The 15,309-nt window shown below is 42.0% G+C and overlaps 2 protein-coding genes across 2 annotated transcripts; one reads left to right on the top strand and one right to left on the bottom strand.

Moving 5' to 3' along the window:
- Positions 1-1,678: 1,678 nt before the first annotated feature.
- LOC109640451 (von Willebrand factor C domain-containing protein 2-like) lies at positions 1,679-6,162 on the top strand. The gene is made up of 3 exons (XM_020104453.2): positions 1,679-2,274; positions 3,615-3,744; positions 5,781-6,162. The coding sequence occupies exons 1-3, from the start codon at positions 1,750-1,752 to the stop codon at positions 6,020-6,022; spliced, it is 897 nt and encodes a 298-aa protein (XP_019960012.2). The 5' UTR covers positions 1,679-1,749; the 3' UTR covers positions 6,023-6,162.
- Positions 6,163-11,772: 5,610 nt separating this feature from the next.
- rpl23 (ribosomal protein L23) lies at positions 11,773-15,273 on the bottom strand. The gene is made up of 6 exons (XM_069524560.1): positions 15,025-15,273; positions 14,658-14,773; positions 13,800-13,883; positions 12,626-12,754; positions 12,307-12,420; positions 11,773-11,904 (listed from the first exon to the last, which is right to left on the bottom strand). The coding sequence occupies exons 2-6, from the start codon at positions 14,668-14,670 to the stop codon at positions 11,822-11,824; spliced, it is 423 nt and encodes a 140-aa protein (XP_069380661.1). The 5' UTR covers positions 14,671-14,773; positions 15,025-15,273; the 3' UTR covers positions 11,773-11,821.
- Positions 15,274-15,309: the final 36 nt, after the last annotated feature.

Here is a 15,309-nt window from a genome sequence, read left to right as displayed (position 1 = left end):
GGACAAATTCATAGACACAAATTTATCATAAATATATACATAACTAGAATTATCACACAGTGGTTGTATGCCTTATACATATTTCTACACAATTTCTTTTCTTTAGATTCATATAAGGTCACTGTGACCTTTACCTTTGACCACTGAATTGTAATCACTTTTCTTGGGGTTGAAGTGAAAACTGATCAAAATGTGAAGAAATTCCCTCTAGCAGTCTTGAGATGTCCCAATCAAGAAGCCACTGTGACCTTTGACCACCGAAATCGAATCAGTTAATCAGTGAGTCTAAGTGAATTGTACCAGATGTAATGAAATTCACTAAGGGCAGTTCTAATGTATCACAATCACAGGGACCGAGGTCACTGTCCCTCGGGCTGATTTTAAGATATCATGGTCATGAAAAACATAAACATACTTTGTGATTCCACTGTGACCTTGATCTTTGGCTGCCAATATCAAATGAGTTCATCCTTGACTCCTAAGGCCTGAACTACGAAGATGGATTTGTGCTTATCGGGGGAACTTCTGGGTTTCCAGTCCTACAAAGCTTGTTCACTTTTTATCAGGGTAAATCACCATGGTAACTTGTGCTGAATGGCTAACCTGCTCTGGAGCAGTGGGAGATAATTGATCAAGCAGTATGGGGATCCCGTGGTGCTGGGTGTGGATTGTTAGAGTATCTGAGAGGACAAGGCCTGACGAGTAGCTTAATGAAAGATGAAGATTTTCATCAGAGCGAATGATAAACCTTTATCAACTGCTGGAGTCAAACATAACCAACCTGACTGTAGGAGCAATGTGCTCACAGTACCACATGCTGTCTGCACAGATCTACTCTTCTTAACTTAAGTTACTAATGTTGATGTTGTGGGTGTGTTAGCGGAGGGATAACCAGACATAGTTTAATACTATTATCCTTCACTTTAAAGGTACAATGTGTAGAATTTAGTGACATCTAGTGGTGAAGGTGCATGTTGCAGCTGAACACCCCTCACCTCACTCTCTCCTTCCAAACATGAAAAAGAACCTGCGGAAGCTTCAGTTGTCATAAAAACTCAAAAGGTGTTTAGTTTGTTCAGTCTGGACTAAGGCCTCCATAGAGAGGACCCCCTCGATGTAAATATAAAGTATCTAAATATAAAGGGTCTTTTCTGGGGTAAATACAATTACATTACATACAATTTAGATGAAACGAACTAGTGAAAACATCATGAGGATTATTTTATATATAATTTGTGCCAATAGATCTCTTTCACCTAAATCTTACACACTGGACTTTTAGCTTTAACCTGTGAAATTAAATGGATGGATGGATGGATGGATGGATGATGGATGGATGGATGGATGGATGGATGGATGGATGATGGATGGATGGATGGATGGATGGATGGATTAATGAATGAATGGATGATGGATGGATGGATTAATCAATGAATGGATGATGGATGGATGATGGATGGACGGATTAATGAATGAATGAATGGATGGATGGATTAATGAATGGATGGATGATGGATGAGTGGATTAATGAATGAATGGATGATGGATGGATGGATTAAAGAGTGAATGGATGATGGATGGATGGATGGATTAAAGAGTGAATGGATGATGGATGGATGGATTAATGAATGGATGGATGGATTAAAGAATGAATGGATGATGGATGGATGGATGAGTGGATTAATGAATGAAAAAAAGAATCAATGAATGTGCTGAGCAGCAGTTGAGTGACAGCCCGGACTGACACGCATGCATGTATGCGCGTCACAGACAGCACCTGACTGTGGGTGGAGAAGCTCGCCGCGCCGGAGCGCAACAGATCCACTCGCGGGTAAGCTCGATGTCGGTGCGGGTGACCTGTTCACCATGAGCCCCCGGCACTGTGCGCGCGGCTGCCTCCCCATCACGCTGCTCCAGCTGTTCCTGCTCCAGCTGCCGCCGCCGCTCGCACCTTGGCGCGTCGCGGAGCTCGCGGTGGCGGCGGAATACTCCACCAAAACCGACTTGGACTACGAGTTCGGGGACTACCGGGGGAAGTGGTGCATCGACGACCACGGTTTCGTCTACGGAATTGGAGAGGTCTATTACCCGAGCCCCTCGGCGTGTCCGTGCACGTGCACCGCGGACGGTCCGGTGTGCGTCCGACCCAAGTGTCCCCGCATCCACCCCCGGTGCACGCGGATCAGATATAAAGCGTGCTGTCCGGTGTGCGACGCTTTGGCCAGGGTCTGTGTCTACGGGGGCAAAACTTACCGGCTCCTCGAGGAATTCAGGGTGAGACACATCCACCCAGCCACACTGCTCTGTCCCATTCACAAGTTCACAGAGCTTCTGGACACTCTGCGTGCGTCCTGTCAGATTGACGCACCACCCATGATTTTATTCTTTTAACCCTCTAGAGCTTAACGATGTTTACCTTCTTAGCTTTTTTGTCTGCATGCCATAGTAATATGCAAATGCAGAGTTCCAGTTGTCTGGTCAAGATTATCTCCATTTTGAGAATATGACACATGTATCAGCGTGTACTGTGTCCACTGATGGGTGCCACTTTATATGTGATGTTTATTTCTTTCCTTACGAGGAGGTATGCACAGGGAAATTGAACTATAAAAACACAGATCCTCTTATTATTCCTCAGGATAAAGTGTCAGGTTTGTCCACATAACTATTATTATAAATATCACTTTCATTGTGTTATCATTAAAATACCAGTAAGATCTTTATATATCAATAAAAAGCAAATTTGCATTGTACATATATATATATATCTAATGCAATTTTAAGCTTTATATATATATAATATTGGAAACATGACTGTGTAATAGATATTCCCAAATTCAAAGAGAATCTTCCACAACACTGCAGTCCCCTCAGTGTTTGAGCATCTTTCAGCTCACTGTTTTGGTTTCATAGTTTAACTTTCACAGAGCTCACATTGACATAGAGTCTGGCTGTATGTCAATGTTATGTTTTGCTTCTGTTTCCCGCATGCAAGTGGAGAAATGATCTATTATTGCTGCAGTAAATTCATTAATAATCATTTCATTAGCTCACCAAGGTGGGGTTTTTTTTCCCACTAGCCCATTTTCTTGTTTTGGATTCTGCAAAAACTACTGAAGGGTTTTCCTCAACACCTTGGACATGGACTGAGAAAGAACCCATGAATCCAGGAATTTTGTTATCACTTTCTTTAATATCGTAGGTTCATCGACATTTTCATTGATTTCCCAGGGAATAATTCACGGATCTTGATCATGTTTAGAGGACTGATCTCTTGTGTTGCAGCTTGATTGAACTTTGAGGACTGTGGATCTTGGTGGAGGTGTTCACTCTGCCTCATCCTATCTCCACATTCCAACTAGCTATGAATATGCAGCATGCTTCAAGTCGGAATGAGCAGTCAGGTGTCAGGTGTGAGGCAGGTGGACTGTGTTTTATGTAATGATGGTGTATTGAAGACCATTCATCAAACCAGCAACACTACATACAGATCCCCCCCCCCCCCCCATTCTACTGTAATCTCTCACATTGTCATTATTGATGAGACCGACAGTTCAAATAACCTCACGTGGAAGCTGTAAGTCAATGAAGTTCAAATGGGTTGTGTGTTGCAGTTGTCCAGGTGTGAGTGGTGTCGCTGCGAGGCCAACAGAGAGGTGTACTGCAGCATCTCAGACTGCCCCGCCCCCCACTGCGTCAACCCCACCTACGAACCCAACCATTGCTGCCCCATCTGTAAGACTGGTGAGTCTCAGTCAGTCCAACACAATGGTCTCAGGGACATTCATGGTCCTCAGAGGACAGTGAATATCTTTGTCACTTCTATTTAGCATCACACTGATCTCAAAGTTTCTATTTGTACAGAGCCACTTAAAGAGATGTGGTATATTGTGATGAATATATGTGTGTGTGTGTGTGTGTGTGTGTCACTTTATGGAACTTGTCTTTGTATGGGGACAAAAAGCAAGTTCCCATTAAATTAGATTAGATAAGGATAAGGTTGGGTTTAGGTTTGAGTAAGAGTAAGAGTTAGGGTTTGGCAAGTAGTTAGGTTAGAGTAAGTCTCTGGGAAATCAATGTAAGTTAATGTACTGTCCTCTGAAGGCATGGAGACACAACTGTGTGTGTGTGTGTTAAGATGGGATGTGACAGCACGTGTTTGCCTGTAGTACAGAGGGGAGTACATGTGCATGAGGATCAAACTATTTTCACGAGCAAGCAATCTTTTGACAGCCACAGCTGAGGGGTAGGGCAGTCGTCCTCCAACCGGGAGGTCGGCAGTCGAATCCAAGCCCATGCCAAAATGTCCTTGGGCAAGATGCTGAACCCTGAATGGCCCCTCATGGATGGTGAATGCATTAATTCAAAGTCGTTTTGGATAAAAGTGTCAGCTAAATTACATGTAAATCTAATGTAATGTCAAACTATAAATCAGATCAATTCTGATCTTAATACCAATACCAGTATGGCACCTACACACACACAAACACACACACACAGACACACACACACTGAAGCTGGTGCCTTGAGTGTGTGACATCAGAAGTTTGTGACAGCGTGTGTTCCTTTGCAGCTCCCTGAAGCAGCTCTAGTTACATCACCTCACAGAGCCAGCAGCTTATAGCACCACGCTGTTATGTCATACATGATGTTAATGCCACCGGCACTGAAGTCTGTTTCCAACATTGGTGGGATTTATGTGTGTGTGTGTGTGTGTGTGTAGGACAGGAACAGCAGGGATAATAATAATGAGACAGATGGTTTGGTTTGATGCGTCACTTGTTACCCCCCCTCCCCCGCTCCTACCATTTCGCTCAAGTCAGCTGTGTTTTATTGAACCCAGTTGGGTCTGGCATCAGATGAACTGTACTTCCTGTCCTCCCGTTGTGGCGTTGGTAATTGTTTCAGGCGGGAGCTGCCAAATAAAGGAACCCCCATCTGAGAGAGAGGGATATCAAAGACAGGCTGTTTACATTTCTGCCTGGTATTCAGTGTGTGCATTCCAAACATCACTGAAAATAGTATTTGAACCATTTTGGTGTTATAACTTTATTGTGTAATAGAAAATTAATCTTTTTCTGAAATGTATGCAAATTTATTTAAAAAACTACACTGAAATGTGTCGCTAAAGTATTGTGTAATCTTAATTTAGTAGTCTCTGGAACCTCTGTGACAGCCTCCAATTCAATTCAATTTTATTTGTATAGCACCAAATCATAATATACATTATCTCAAGGCATTTTACATTAAAATCTTTGGCGCTTTGAGCACCTGGATTGGGGCAGTTTAACACTTTCTTGGAGGCAGATCCTCTCCAGCTCCATCAGACTGGACGTAAACAGTCTGAACTGCCATCTCCAGGTCTTCTTCTCCTCTCAGTCCTGTGCGGTGTACCTGTCCCTGTCACTGAGAAGCCATGCCACCACTTTGCATCACTGTAGGGATCAAAGCAGATTATATTTGTACAGCCCATAGTCACAAATCCCTGTTTGCCTCATAGGGCTTAACAAGGTGTGGCATCCTCCGCTCTTAGATCCTCTGGAAAAACGTCCCCAAAACACAAAAACATGTCTGAGGGATGTGTGTTTTGGTGAAGTCTGTTCCTTCCTTGAATAGTGTTTCTCTTTACATTAACCAAACCAACCTTTTTACCTCTGCTTGCCATCACCTAACATAATGTATAACCCCAGCCGTGGATGGGAAAGCCAATGGAAGCATTATTCCAACATGAGGGAAACTTAGCCACAAGACCGACTGTACCATGTTTCCTGAATCTTTAGGTCCCAACTGCTTTGCTGGGAGCAGGGTGATCCCAGCAGGGGAGCGTGTCAACATTGACCGGCAAACAGTTTGCTACTGCACCTACAGGGACGGGACGTGGCACACCCACCCCCACGCCACCTGCGAGCAGCAGTCCCAGCCCAGCCCATCGCCTGATGCCCGCACTAAGCTCTCCAGGGACGAGGAAACCAGGGGGAAAGGCGTGAGACCATTTATTCCCAGACTGGATGCAATTCCATGAAGTGGACTGTAAAATGTTCAATGTGTTCAGAGAGCCGCTCTGCAGGTACAATCAAACTCTTATCTGTTAGTATCAGAAGCGATCACTGGGCATCAGTATAGCAATAATCAACCTGCACATTTAAGTTGACAACACAAACGTTTGGTTTATCTCCAGTGTCCACCGGATACAGCTGAATTGCTTTGTGGTTGTGCTTCGGCTCAGTCATGGCTCCACATGTTTCAGAGGTGGGATGTCTGTTCTTCAGCAACCACAGTTCTGATACAGTTACAATATAACACACTTGCATTTCTCATTTCGATGGATGGAGAGAGGTTTGTGGTGCTACGTGAAGTATTTACTACCCAATGTCTTTTTTACCTGAGTGGTCATAACATTGTGTCCTAGCCTACGTCCACTTTAAAGCGCACAAACTCTACATTTTGGGCCTTCCAGGTTATTTTCCAGAGAAGTGGATTGGAGGTGGTGTGTGATTAAACCTCAACCATCAACCTTTTTTTTAACACTCATAAATGTCAGTGTAGATAATCACACAGAGCAGCTGCTGCCATTAACCTCTATTTGTGTTTATTTTCTATCAAAGAGAAAAAAGAATTTAGAGACAGAGAGTCACAAGTGAGGGATCCCTGCAGGACGGACATATGTGCAATAGACAACACATGTAGCAGAGCCCATTAACATTAACGTATCAATGTATTATAAAAGTATTTATAAAGAATAAAATGTCTGACAAAGATGAGGCGAGCAGTGATTGTAATGATAGAGGCAATAGTAGTATATGTGGGCAGGCATATTGTATATCTAAATAATGTAGTGATGATGAGACAATGATTTCTTTTTACAGGAAAATCTGAAACTGAGAATTTTACTGACATAAGCTAAACGACTGAGCTTAAGTTACAGAGACACAAACATGGTAGAAAACTAGGTCACAGGAAACAGCTGTTCACAGTGATATGAGGATCCTCATATCCTCTGCACACACCAGGAGACAGAGCTGTTGAAAAATGTATATTTGTAAAGATGGAGTCCAGGAGAGACACACTCGAAGTTGGTCGACCAAGGTCACAGGGTGTGCTTTAGTTCTATATGATACATACACACATATACAGTGGTATGAAAAAGTTTGGGCTCATTTTCAAGATTTTCCTTTATGTATCATTGGTTGTTCGGAACAGCAATTTCAATTAAATATATCATATAGCAGACAAACACAGTGATATTTAAGAAGTGAAATGAAGTTTATAGGATTTACAGAAAGTGTGCAATAATTACTTAAACAAAAGTAGGCAGGTGCATAAATTTGGGCACCCTTGTTGTTTTATGATTTGAATACCTTTAGCACTAATTATTGGAACACAAAATTTGTTTGGTAAGCTCATTGACCCTTGAACTACATACACAGGTGAAGCCAATCATGAGAAAGGGAATTTAAGGTGGCCAGTTGCAAGTTGTTCTCCCCTTTGCATCTTCTCTGAAGACTGGCAACATGGGAGCCTCAAAACAACTGTCAAATGACCTGAAAACAAAGATTGTTCAACATCATGGTTTAGGGGAAGGATACAAAAAGCTAGCTCAGAGATTTCAGCTGTCAGTTTCCACTGTGAGGAACATAGTGAGGAAATGGAAGACCACAGGCACAGTTCTAGTTAAGGCCCGTAGTGGCAGGCCAAGAAAAATCTCAGATAAGCAGAGGCGAAGGATGGTGAGAACAGTCAAACTCAACCCACAGACCAGCTCCAAAGACCTACAACATGATCTTGCTGCAGATGGTGTCACTGTGCATCGTTCAACTATTCAGCGCACTTTGCACAAGGAGATGCTGTATGGGAGAGTAATGCGGCAGAAGCCTTTTCTGCGCCCATGCCTCAAAAAGAGTCGCTTGAGGTATGCTAAAGCACATTTGGACAAGCCAGCTTCATTTTGGAATAAGGTGCCTAGGACTGCTGAAACTAAAATTGAGTTATTTGGACATAACAAGGGGCGGTATGCATGGCGGAAGAAGAACACAACATTCCAAGACAAACACTTGCTACCCACAGTTAAATTTGGTGGTGGTTCCATCATGCTGTGGGGCTGTGTGGCCAGTGCAGGTACTGGCAATCTTGTTAAAGTTGAAGGTCGCATGGATTCCAGTCAGTATCAGCAAATTCTTGCGAACAATGTTTAAGAATCAGTGACAAAGTTGAAGTTGTGCCGGGGCTGGATACTTCAACAAGACAACGACCCTAAACACCGCTCAAATTCTACCAAAGCATTCATGCAGAGGAACAAGTACAACGTTCTGGAATGGCCATCTCAGTCCCCAGACCTGAATATCATTGAAAATCTGTGGTCTGTTTTAAAGCAGGCTGTCCATGCTCGGAAACCATCAAACCTGACTGAACTGGAGATGCTTTGTAAAGAAGAATGGTCAAAAATACCTTCAACCAGAATCCAGACCCTCATTGGAAGCTATAGGAAGCGTTTAGAGGCTGTTATTTCTGCACAAGGAGGATCTACTAAATATTGATGTAATTTTTCTGTTGGGGTGCCCAAATTTATGCACCTGCCTACTTTTGTTTAAGTAATTATTGCACACTTTCTGTAAATCCTATAAACTTCATTTCACTTCTTAAATATCACTGTGTTTGTCTGCTATATGATATATTTAATTGAAATTGCTGTTCCGAACAACCAATGATACATAAAGGAAAATCTTGACAATGATCAGGGGTGCCCAAACTTTTTCATACCACTGTATATACAGACAAATCCAATAATTGTTTCATGGGTGCTGGAGTTTTTTTTTTTTGTGTTCACCAAATAATTATTCAGTGTTGTTGAAATCTCAAAGGTGTTGATCAGAGAAGTTAGTGGACCAGAGGCCTGGACATGACACACTTACTTCATCAATGAATTACACATGAAGAACATAGTCTTAAATGTTTTATTCTAAGTCAACTTCCAGCAATGTAGGCATTCACGAGAGATTGACACAGTGACGTGAGCTGCTCTGTGTATATATATATAAAGATTGTGGCAGTAGAGTGGAGGTGTGAGAGAAGCTCTGGACTGCTGGATTGCATTGCACCAGTTACAATGGCTGTTCTCCAAAGGAGCCTCAAGCCAGTGCAGCTGGATCTGGTTGACAGTAGCTTTCAGAAATGCTTTAATAAAAGTGGACAAGTCTACAGGGAGGTGGGTGTTGAGGGTGGAGAAATCAAACACACACACTGAAAAGCACATAGACTCACAGAATATATGGCTTTGGGACACCTGCTAGTTTTGATCACATTTTGATTCATTTCAAATAAATGTCAAACCTGCTGTTTTCAAGCTGTCTTTTTTAAATGTATGTCATAACATTAAAAAATAAAATGTAACTGTCACTGTCATGGAGAATGTGAGATTTGACCTGGTACAAAGTGGAAGATTGCTGGTAATTGTTCAAATGATCAGTCAACTCACAGGAAATACATTTTAAACAATGTCATTACAACTTGTCAGTTATGAAGTAAAAATTACGAAATCTCTGTTTTTCCTTTTGTATCGTAATTAGAATATTTATTATGTTGGTCAGACAAAAAAAGAAGGCATAGGATGATGTTCATGTTTACTTATTAACTAGAGTGGGACTTTACAGACTGTATTGAAACCACATTTAAATTCACTAGATCTGGAGTTTTATTTGGATCTGCAAACATTTCATACACTCGTAAATATCGGACCCAACACATGCCAAAAGAATCTGGATCTGCCCCCTGATCCAGATCTTCACAAAAATGTATTATGTTCTTCCTCGGATCATGCTCCACCTCTGCACAACATTTCATGGAAATCGGTTGAGTAGCTTTCTGTGTAATCCTGCTGACTAACGAGCAAACCTAGATAACAATGTAACCTCCTAGAGTTAGTAAGTTACAAGCAGGTGTAAGATGCATGAGGAGGAGTACAGTGAACATGGGTATAAAAGACAGTGAGGGGCTTCATCACTGTCTTCATGCAGTCCCATTATGAGAGTGTCACTGAGGGTGAGGCTGGTAGGGAGGAGATAAATGTATGGTAGGGTGACAGAGGGGAACTGAGGGCTAGGTACAGGTGGCAGCCTGGTGCCTCTCTGCCATGACCCTGCTGCTTTCCATCTGTAAGCATAGAGATGTCCAAGCTGACACACACATACATACACACGGTGACTTTGTAGCCAGAGAAGCATTGTAAATAGGCCACTCTATGTGACATGATCAGAACGCATGCTTGTCCAGTATTCACCACCCGCACTGTAAAGTATGTAATGTGTCAGTCCCGTTCCCTGTGATTGTAGAGCCGTGCCCCGGAAGTGTTCACACATAATTTGTGATTTTGCCCAATTTTAAAGGTACAGTGTGTAGAATTTTGTGATATCTAGTGTTGAAGTTGTATGTTGCAGCTGAACACCCCTCACCTCACCCTCTCCTTCCAAACATGAAAAAGAACCTGTGGTAGCTTCAGTTGTCATAAAAACTCAACAGTTGTTTAGTTTGTTCAGTCTGGACTAATGTAAAAAACATGGTGGCCTCCATAGAGAGGGTCCCCTCCATGTAAATATAAAGTATTTAAATATAAAGGGTCTTTTCTGGGGTAAAGAAAACTACAATTTGTACAATTTAGATGAAATGAACTAGTGAAAACATCATGAGGATTATTCTACATTACATTTCTTCCAGTAGATCCCTTTCACCTAAATCTTACACACTGGACCTTTAAGTGTTATTCTTCTGAAAACTCTGCCACAGCTTGTACATAATGCTCTCAACTGTTGAATCACCGCTGTGCATTTCTTTCCCCCGTCCTTGTGTCCTGTGATCAAGAGTAAATGTCCTCTCAGCTCCTCACATCCTCTGCAGGGGATTTCATTGCACTCTGGTTTGTAATAATACATGCAGGTGGTTTGTCTGGATGGATTTTAGAACCCCCTCCCTTCCAGATACATGTTTTCATCTGTAAGAAGCTCATAAGGTGTGAACTGTGCAGTACGTCACTACAGGTTTCTGTACGCCCTCTAATGGTAGAATAGAGGAAGTGCATTAACAAGATGCAACAGTGCTGTTTGAAGATATTCAGAAATTGTGAAGATGTGAGGAAGTCTTCAGAAAATGCTTCTTAACACAGCATGTTAAAAACCCAGTGCGTAAGATTCAGGTGAAAGGGATCTTTAGCAAAAACTAAATATAAAATAATAATAGTGATGTAATAACACAAATACCAATTGTTTCCTTTACCCTAGAATAGACCCTGTATAATAGCTGGAGCGATCCCTCTCTACAGAGGCTGCCATGCAACTTTACTCACTAATTGCAGAGCAACGCGTTCCCTTGACGCAGAACTTCGAATGCTCAACGACTGACGGAGTAGGTACGGCGTCGACGTGACGCAGAAGCATAAACTAGGCTTAACTCTACAAACTGAACCTTCAAAATTAACATGACTCAGTACACAAGCAATTAATACATCCAGGATTCTATGCTTTTTTTTTTTCTATTCCTAAAATCCTCAGGTGTAATGCCCATAACTCAGCTGTTTGAATATAAAGATACCTTTGTCTGAAGTTCAGCTTAAAGATGCTTTTTACTTTGAACAACCCAATTATATAATTAAGAGATTTGTGCAATAACACGTCATTACTTATTGGAATTAAACTGCTCTTAAAATATTATCACATCTATATGATACAACAGTAACTCATGTATTAACTAAATTCTCTTCTACTGAAATCATCACAGACACGTGGCTTGTTTATCAACAGCTTTTATTGAAAACGAACAGAGGTGCAGGGTCCACTCAGGCAATGCTGCCAGCATTGGAAGCAATCCTGGGCCAGAGGTCAGCGCACTCTTTGGCCACTGGGCCTGTGATGGCTGAACCTGCAGATACACAAGGGAGGCACCGTTATTTAGTCCAAAACTCCTAATTCATCCACATAAACAATTCATGATGAGTTGGAACGTGAAGATATTTCCTGGACGTTGGTTGCATGACAAGGTTGAAGTTGTCTCATCACTGATTGAGATTAGTCAGCCACTGTTTCGCTGCCATCTCACCCACAGTGATGAGCTCAATATTCCCTTCTACGACAACTCACCCAGCCACTGAGCAGACAAAGCAAGTGCTTTTTGAAGGGGGAATGTTTTCCAAAATGCCTCAAAGCAAATATCTACCTGGCTGATCGCAATTCTGTGCTCCACGTTATTACTAAAGTTAAAACATTAAATCCATAATTGCCCTGTGTACGCTCCAGTATTTCTACAACTATTAAAACAACCCACCTTTCATTTCTCCTTTGTTGTTTACTATGACACCCGCATTATCTTCAAAGTAGAGAAACACGCCATCTTTTCGCCGATACGACTTCCGCTGCCGTATCACCACCGCAGGATGCACTGTGGAGAGGTGGGATTAATACAAGCTCATTCACAACCACAGAACACAAACATCTTGAATATATTCACTTGGATGGGAACTTAAGAGTTGTGGTTGGTGCAACTGAGACTTGCACAAAAACTGAAACGTCCACATTGTGCCAGAAGGAATTATTCGGCGTAAAATAACAGTCCTGCAACACCGGAGTAACCTGCAGACACTCACCCTTCTTCCGGAGTTCTGGCTTGCCTTTCTTCACTGTGGCCATGACCATGTCACCCACTCCTGCTGCAGGCAGACGGTTCAGACGCCCCTTGATGCCCTTCACGGAGATGATGTACAGGTTTTTGGCCCCTGAGGAGGGAGAGAACCATGAGAATAAAAACTGTGTAGAAGACGGGCAGACAAACACGAACCGATCCTGACGGTGAATTTTACAGAAAGACAGGTTATAGAAGTTTAGCTTGTCTCATCACTGATTGAGATTAGTCAGCCACTGTTTCGCTGCCATCTCACCCACAGTGATGAGCTCAATATTCCCTTCTACGACAACTCACGCAGCCACTGAGCAGACAAAGCAAGTGCTTTTTGAAGGGGGAGAGAAGTGAGAAAAGTCTAAGATGCAAACCAGTGTGGCAACAAACCATATATATATATCGTTATTCCAATATGATTGGCTGCGTCGCACTTTTGATCTGGATGAGACATACAGGCGTTTCATATGAAACACAAATGACCCATGAAAATCACTGTGATTGACTAAAATTAATTTGGGGACATTAAAGTGGATTGATGGGAATGTTTCTTTACCATGATCCTGAGAGGCCAAATAATTGCACTTCAGATTTCAGACAATGGCAGATGACCTTTCAGCATACGCCAATTTTTAAAGGAGCTAAGATATCAAAATGTTTATGAGTTAGGGCTTAGGATGTTATATAGTATAGTTATAAGTTATGTCAGCATGCGATTGCTCATGTATCTTTTTAGAAAAAACAAAAATGATTTGTATATTAAGAGCATCACAGGTGAGAGAGAACATACAGGACTTGGTTTGGTACATTTTGTAAGTCGAAAGAAAAGTTAATTTCTTAACCAGACAGGAACCTCAAGTATCAAGAGCTAGAGACTCGACTCACATGTGACCAACACACCGGAGAGCATATGCATCGGCTGTTAACTTGAGAGCCAGCATCACAACCAGGAAAACTGATTTCCATTCATTCCTTGAATGCATGTCTACGGCCTGCCTCATAAGCATCACTCCTAAAAGTTCAGCCTGTCTTACAGTAATTTAATAAACCACACTGAGAGTACCTTTGCTGTCTGAGCATCAATGTAATCACAATCTGTTTGATTTACAAGACTGATCACTGAGATGAAAAGATACGAGACATACCTGTGTTGTCAGCACAGTTGATGACCGCTCCCACTGGTAGACCCAGCGAGATGCGGAACTTGGCTCCAGATGAACCACCACGTCCTGAGGGAAGAGGAGAACACACAAAATATCAGTTCGGCCTTCAGAAGCTCCAGGACAGCAGATCATGGACATATCACTTGGCACATCTGGATTTACCTGATCAAGCTGTGACATCCTGATCACAGAATCTTTAGTTTACATGAGCTAATGGCTGAGCACACATGGTTCAAACAGTCAGCACGTGAACAACTGAGACTAGTAGCTTATTAGTAAAACTCGATACAAACACATTAAATATATGTTTCACAGAGATAACACTTCTCATGCACACGCAAGGTTTTCCAAATCACAATGAGACTTACTGGAAGTTCTCTGGAGAGAAAGTACACTAGCCTAAAGTTGGATTTTACAAAGGTGCCGCAAATGCCACCCCAACTAGTGAAGCTACATGTTAGCTTCAGCTACAAGCCCGGTTAACGTGGCTTCTTTGACACTGCTAACCTGCTGCTGCCTGCTGATCTGAATGTTCTCTAATCAATGAACTAGAAAGAAAACAGATAATCCGCGTGAATTTAACAACAATCATTCAATACCAGATTCCGGCCTCTAGCTTTGGTTCCATGCCTACATGGCGCTGACATCGAAACATGGCTTCCTCTAGCTAGCTGGAGAAAACACCATCGTTAATATCACGAAAACTGTAACAATAAACTGAGAACTAATCCCAAACATATGAAGTCTGCATCGCTCTCTCACACACAAACTACTTCATTCGACCTAGCGTGGCGTCAAACCGCCAGATGAACATGGATCATGTGAGGACGGCTACATTACCTCTTTTAGACATGGCTGCAGAGGAGAAAGAGGGAGGTGGAGAAAAGGATTGTGGGATATAAGGTTGAACCAATCTACATCCGGGTCACGGCAGGGAGACGTATGGCGTTCAGGGACTGTCGGAGAAATCACAACACAGCAGACATTCTATAGGCAAATATTACGACATTTATCGGTCACCGTTTTATATTTGTACCTTTTCCCGTGTTAATGAATCTAAGCAACACACAGACACAAAGTCGTTTTGGAACGATGTTCTTTTTAAAAGCTTTCAGGTTTAACAAGTCCCGTGTTGCATTAAAGGTACAGTGTGTACAATTTAGTGATGTGTAGTGTTGAAATGTCATGTTGCAGCTGAACACCTCACCTCACCCTCCACTTTCAAACATGTGGGAGCTTCAGTTGTCGTAAAAACTCAAAAGGTGTTTAGTTGGTTCAGTCTGGACCAGGGTTATTAGAGTTAACGAAAACTAAGACTAAAACTAGCAATAAAAAAATAATTCAGTTAACTGAAATAAAAATAAAAACGTCAATTACAAAAAAAAACCGAAAACTAAATAAAAACTACAATGAACAATGCAAAACTAACTCATACTAAACTGAATTCCAGATAAATTCAGCTTCGTTTTCGTTTCGTTTTCTCCTGTCCTGC

Source organism: Paralichthys olivaceus, chromosome 5 (genome assembly GCF_024713975.1).
Source record: "Paralichthys olivaceus isolate ysfri-2021 chromosome 5, ASM2471397v2, whole genome shotgun sequence".
Classification (NCBI taxonomy): domain Eukaryota; kingdom Metazoa; phylum Chordata; class Actinopteri; order Pleuronectiformes; family Paralichthyidae; genus Paralichthys; species Paralichthys olivaceus.
The sequence above is the reverse complement of the archived record's forward strand: the minus strand, read 5'-3'. Positions and strand labels throughout refer to the sequence as shown.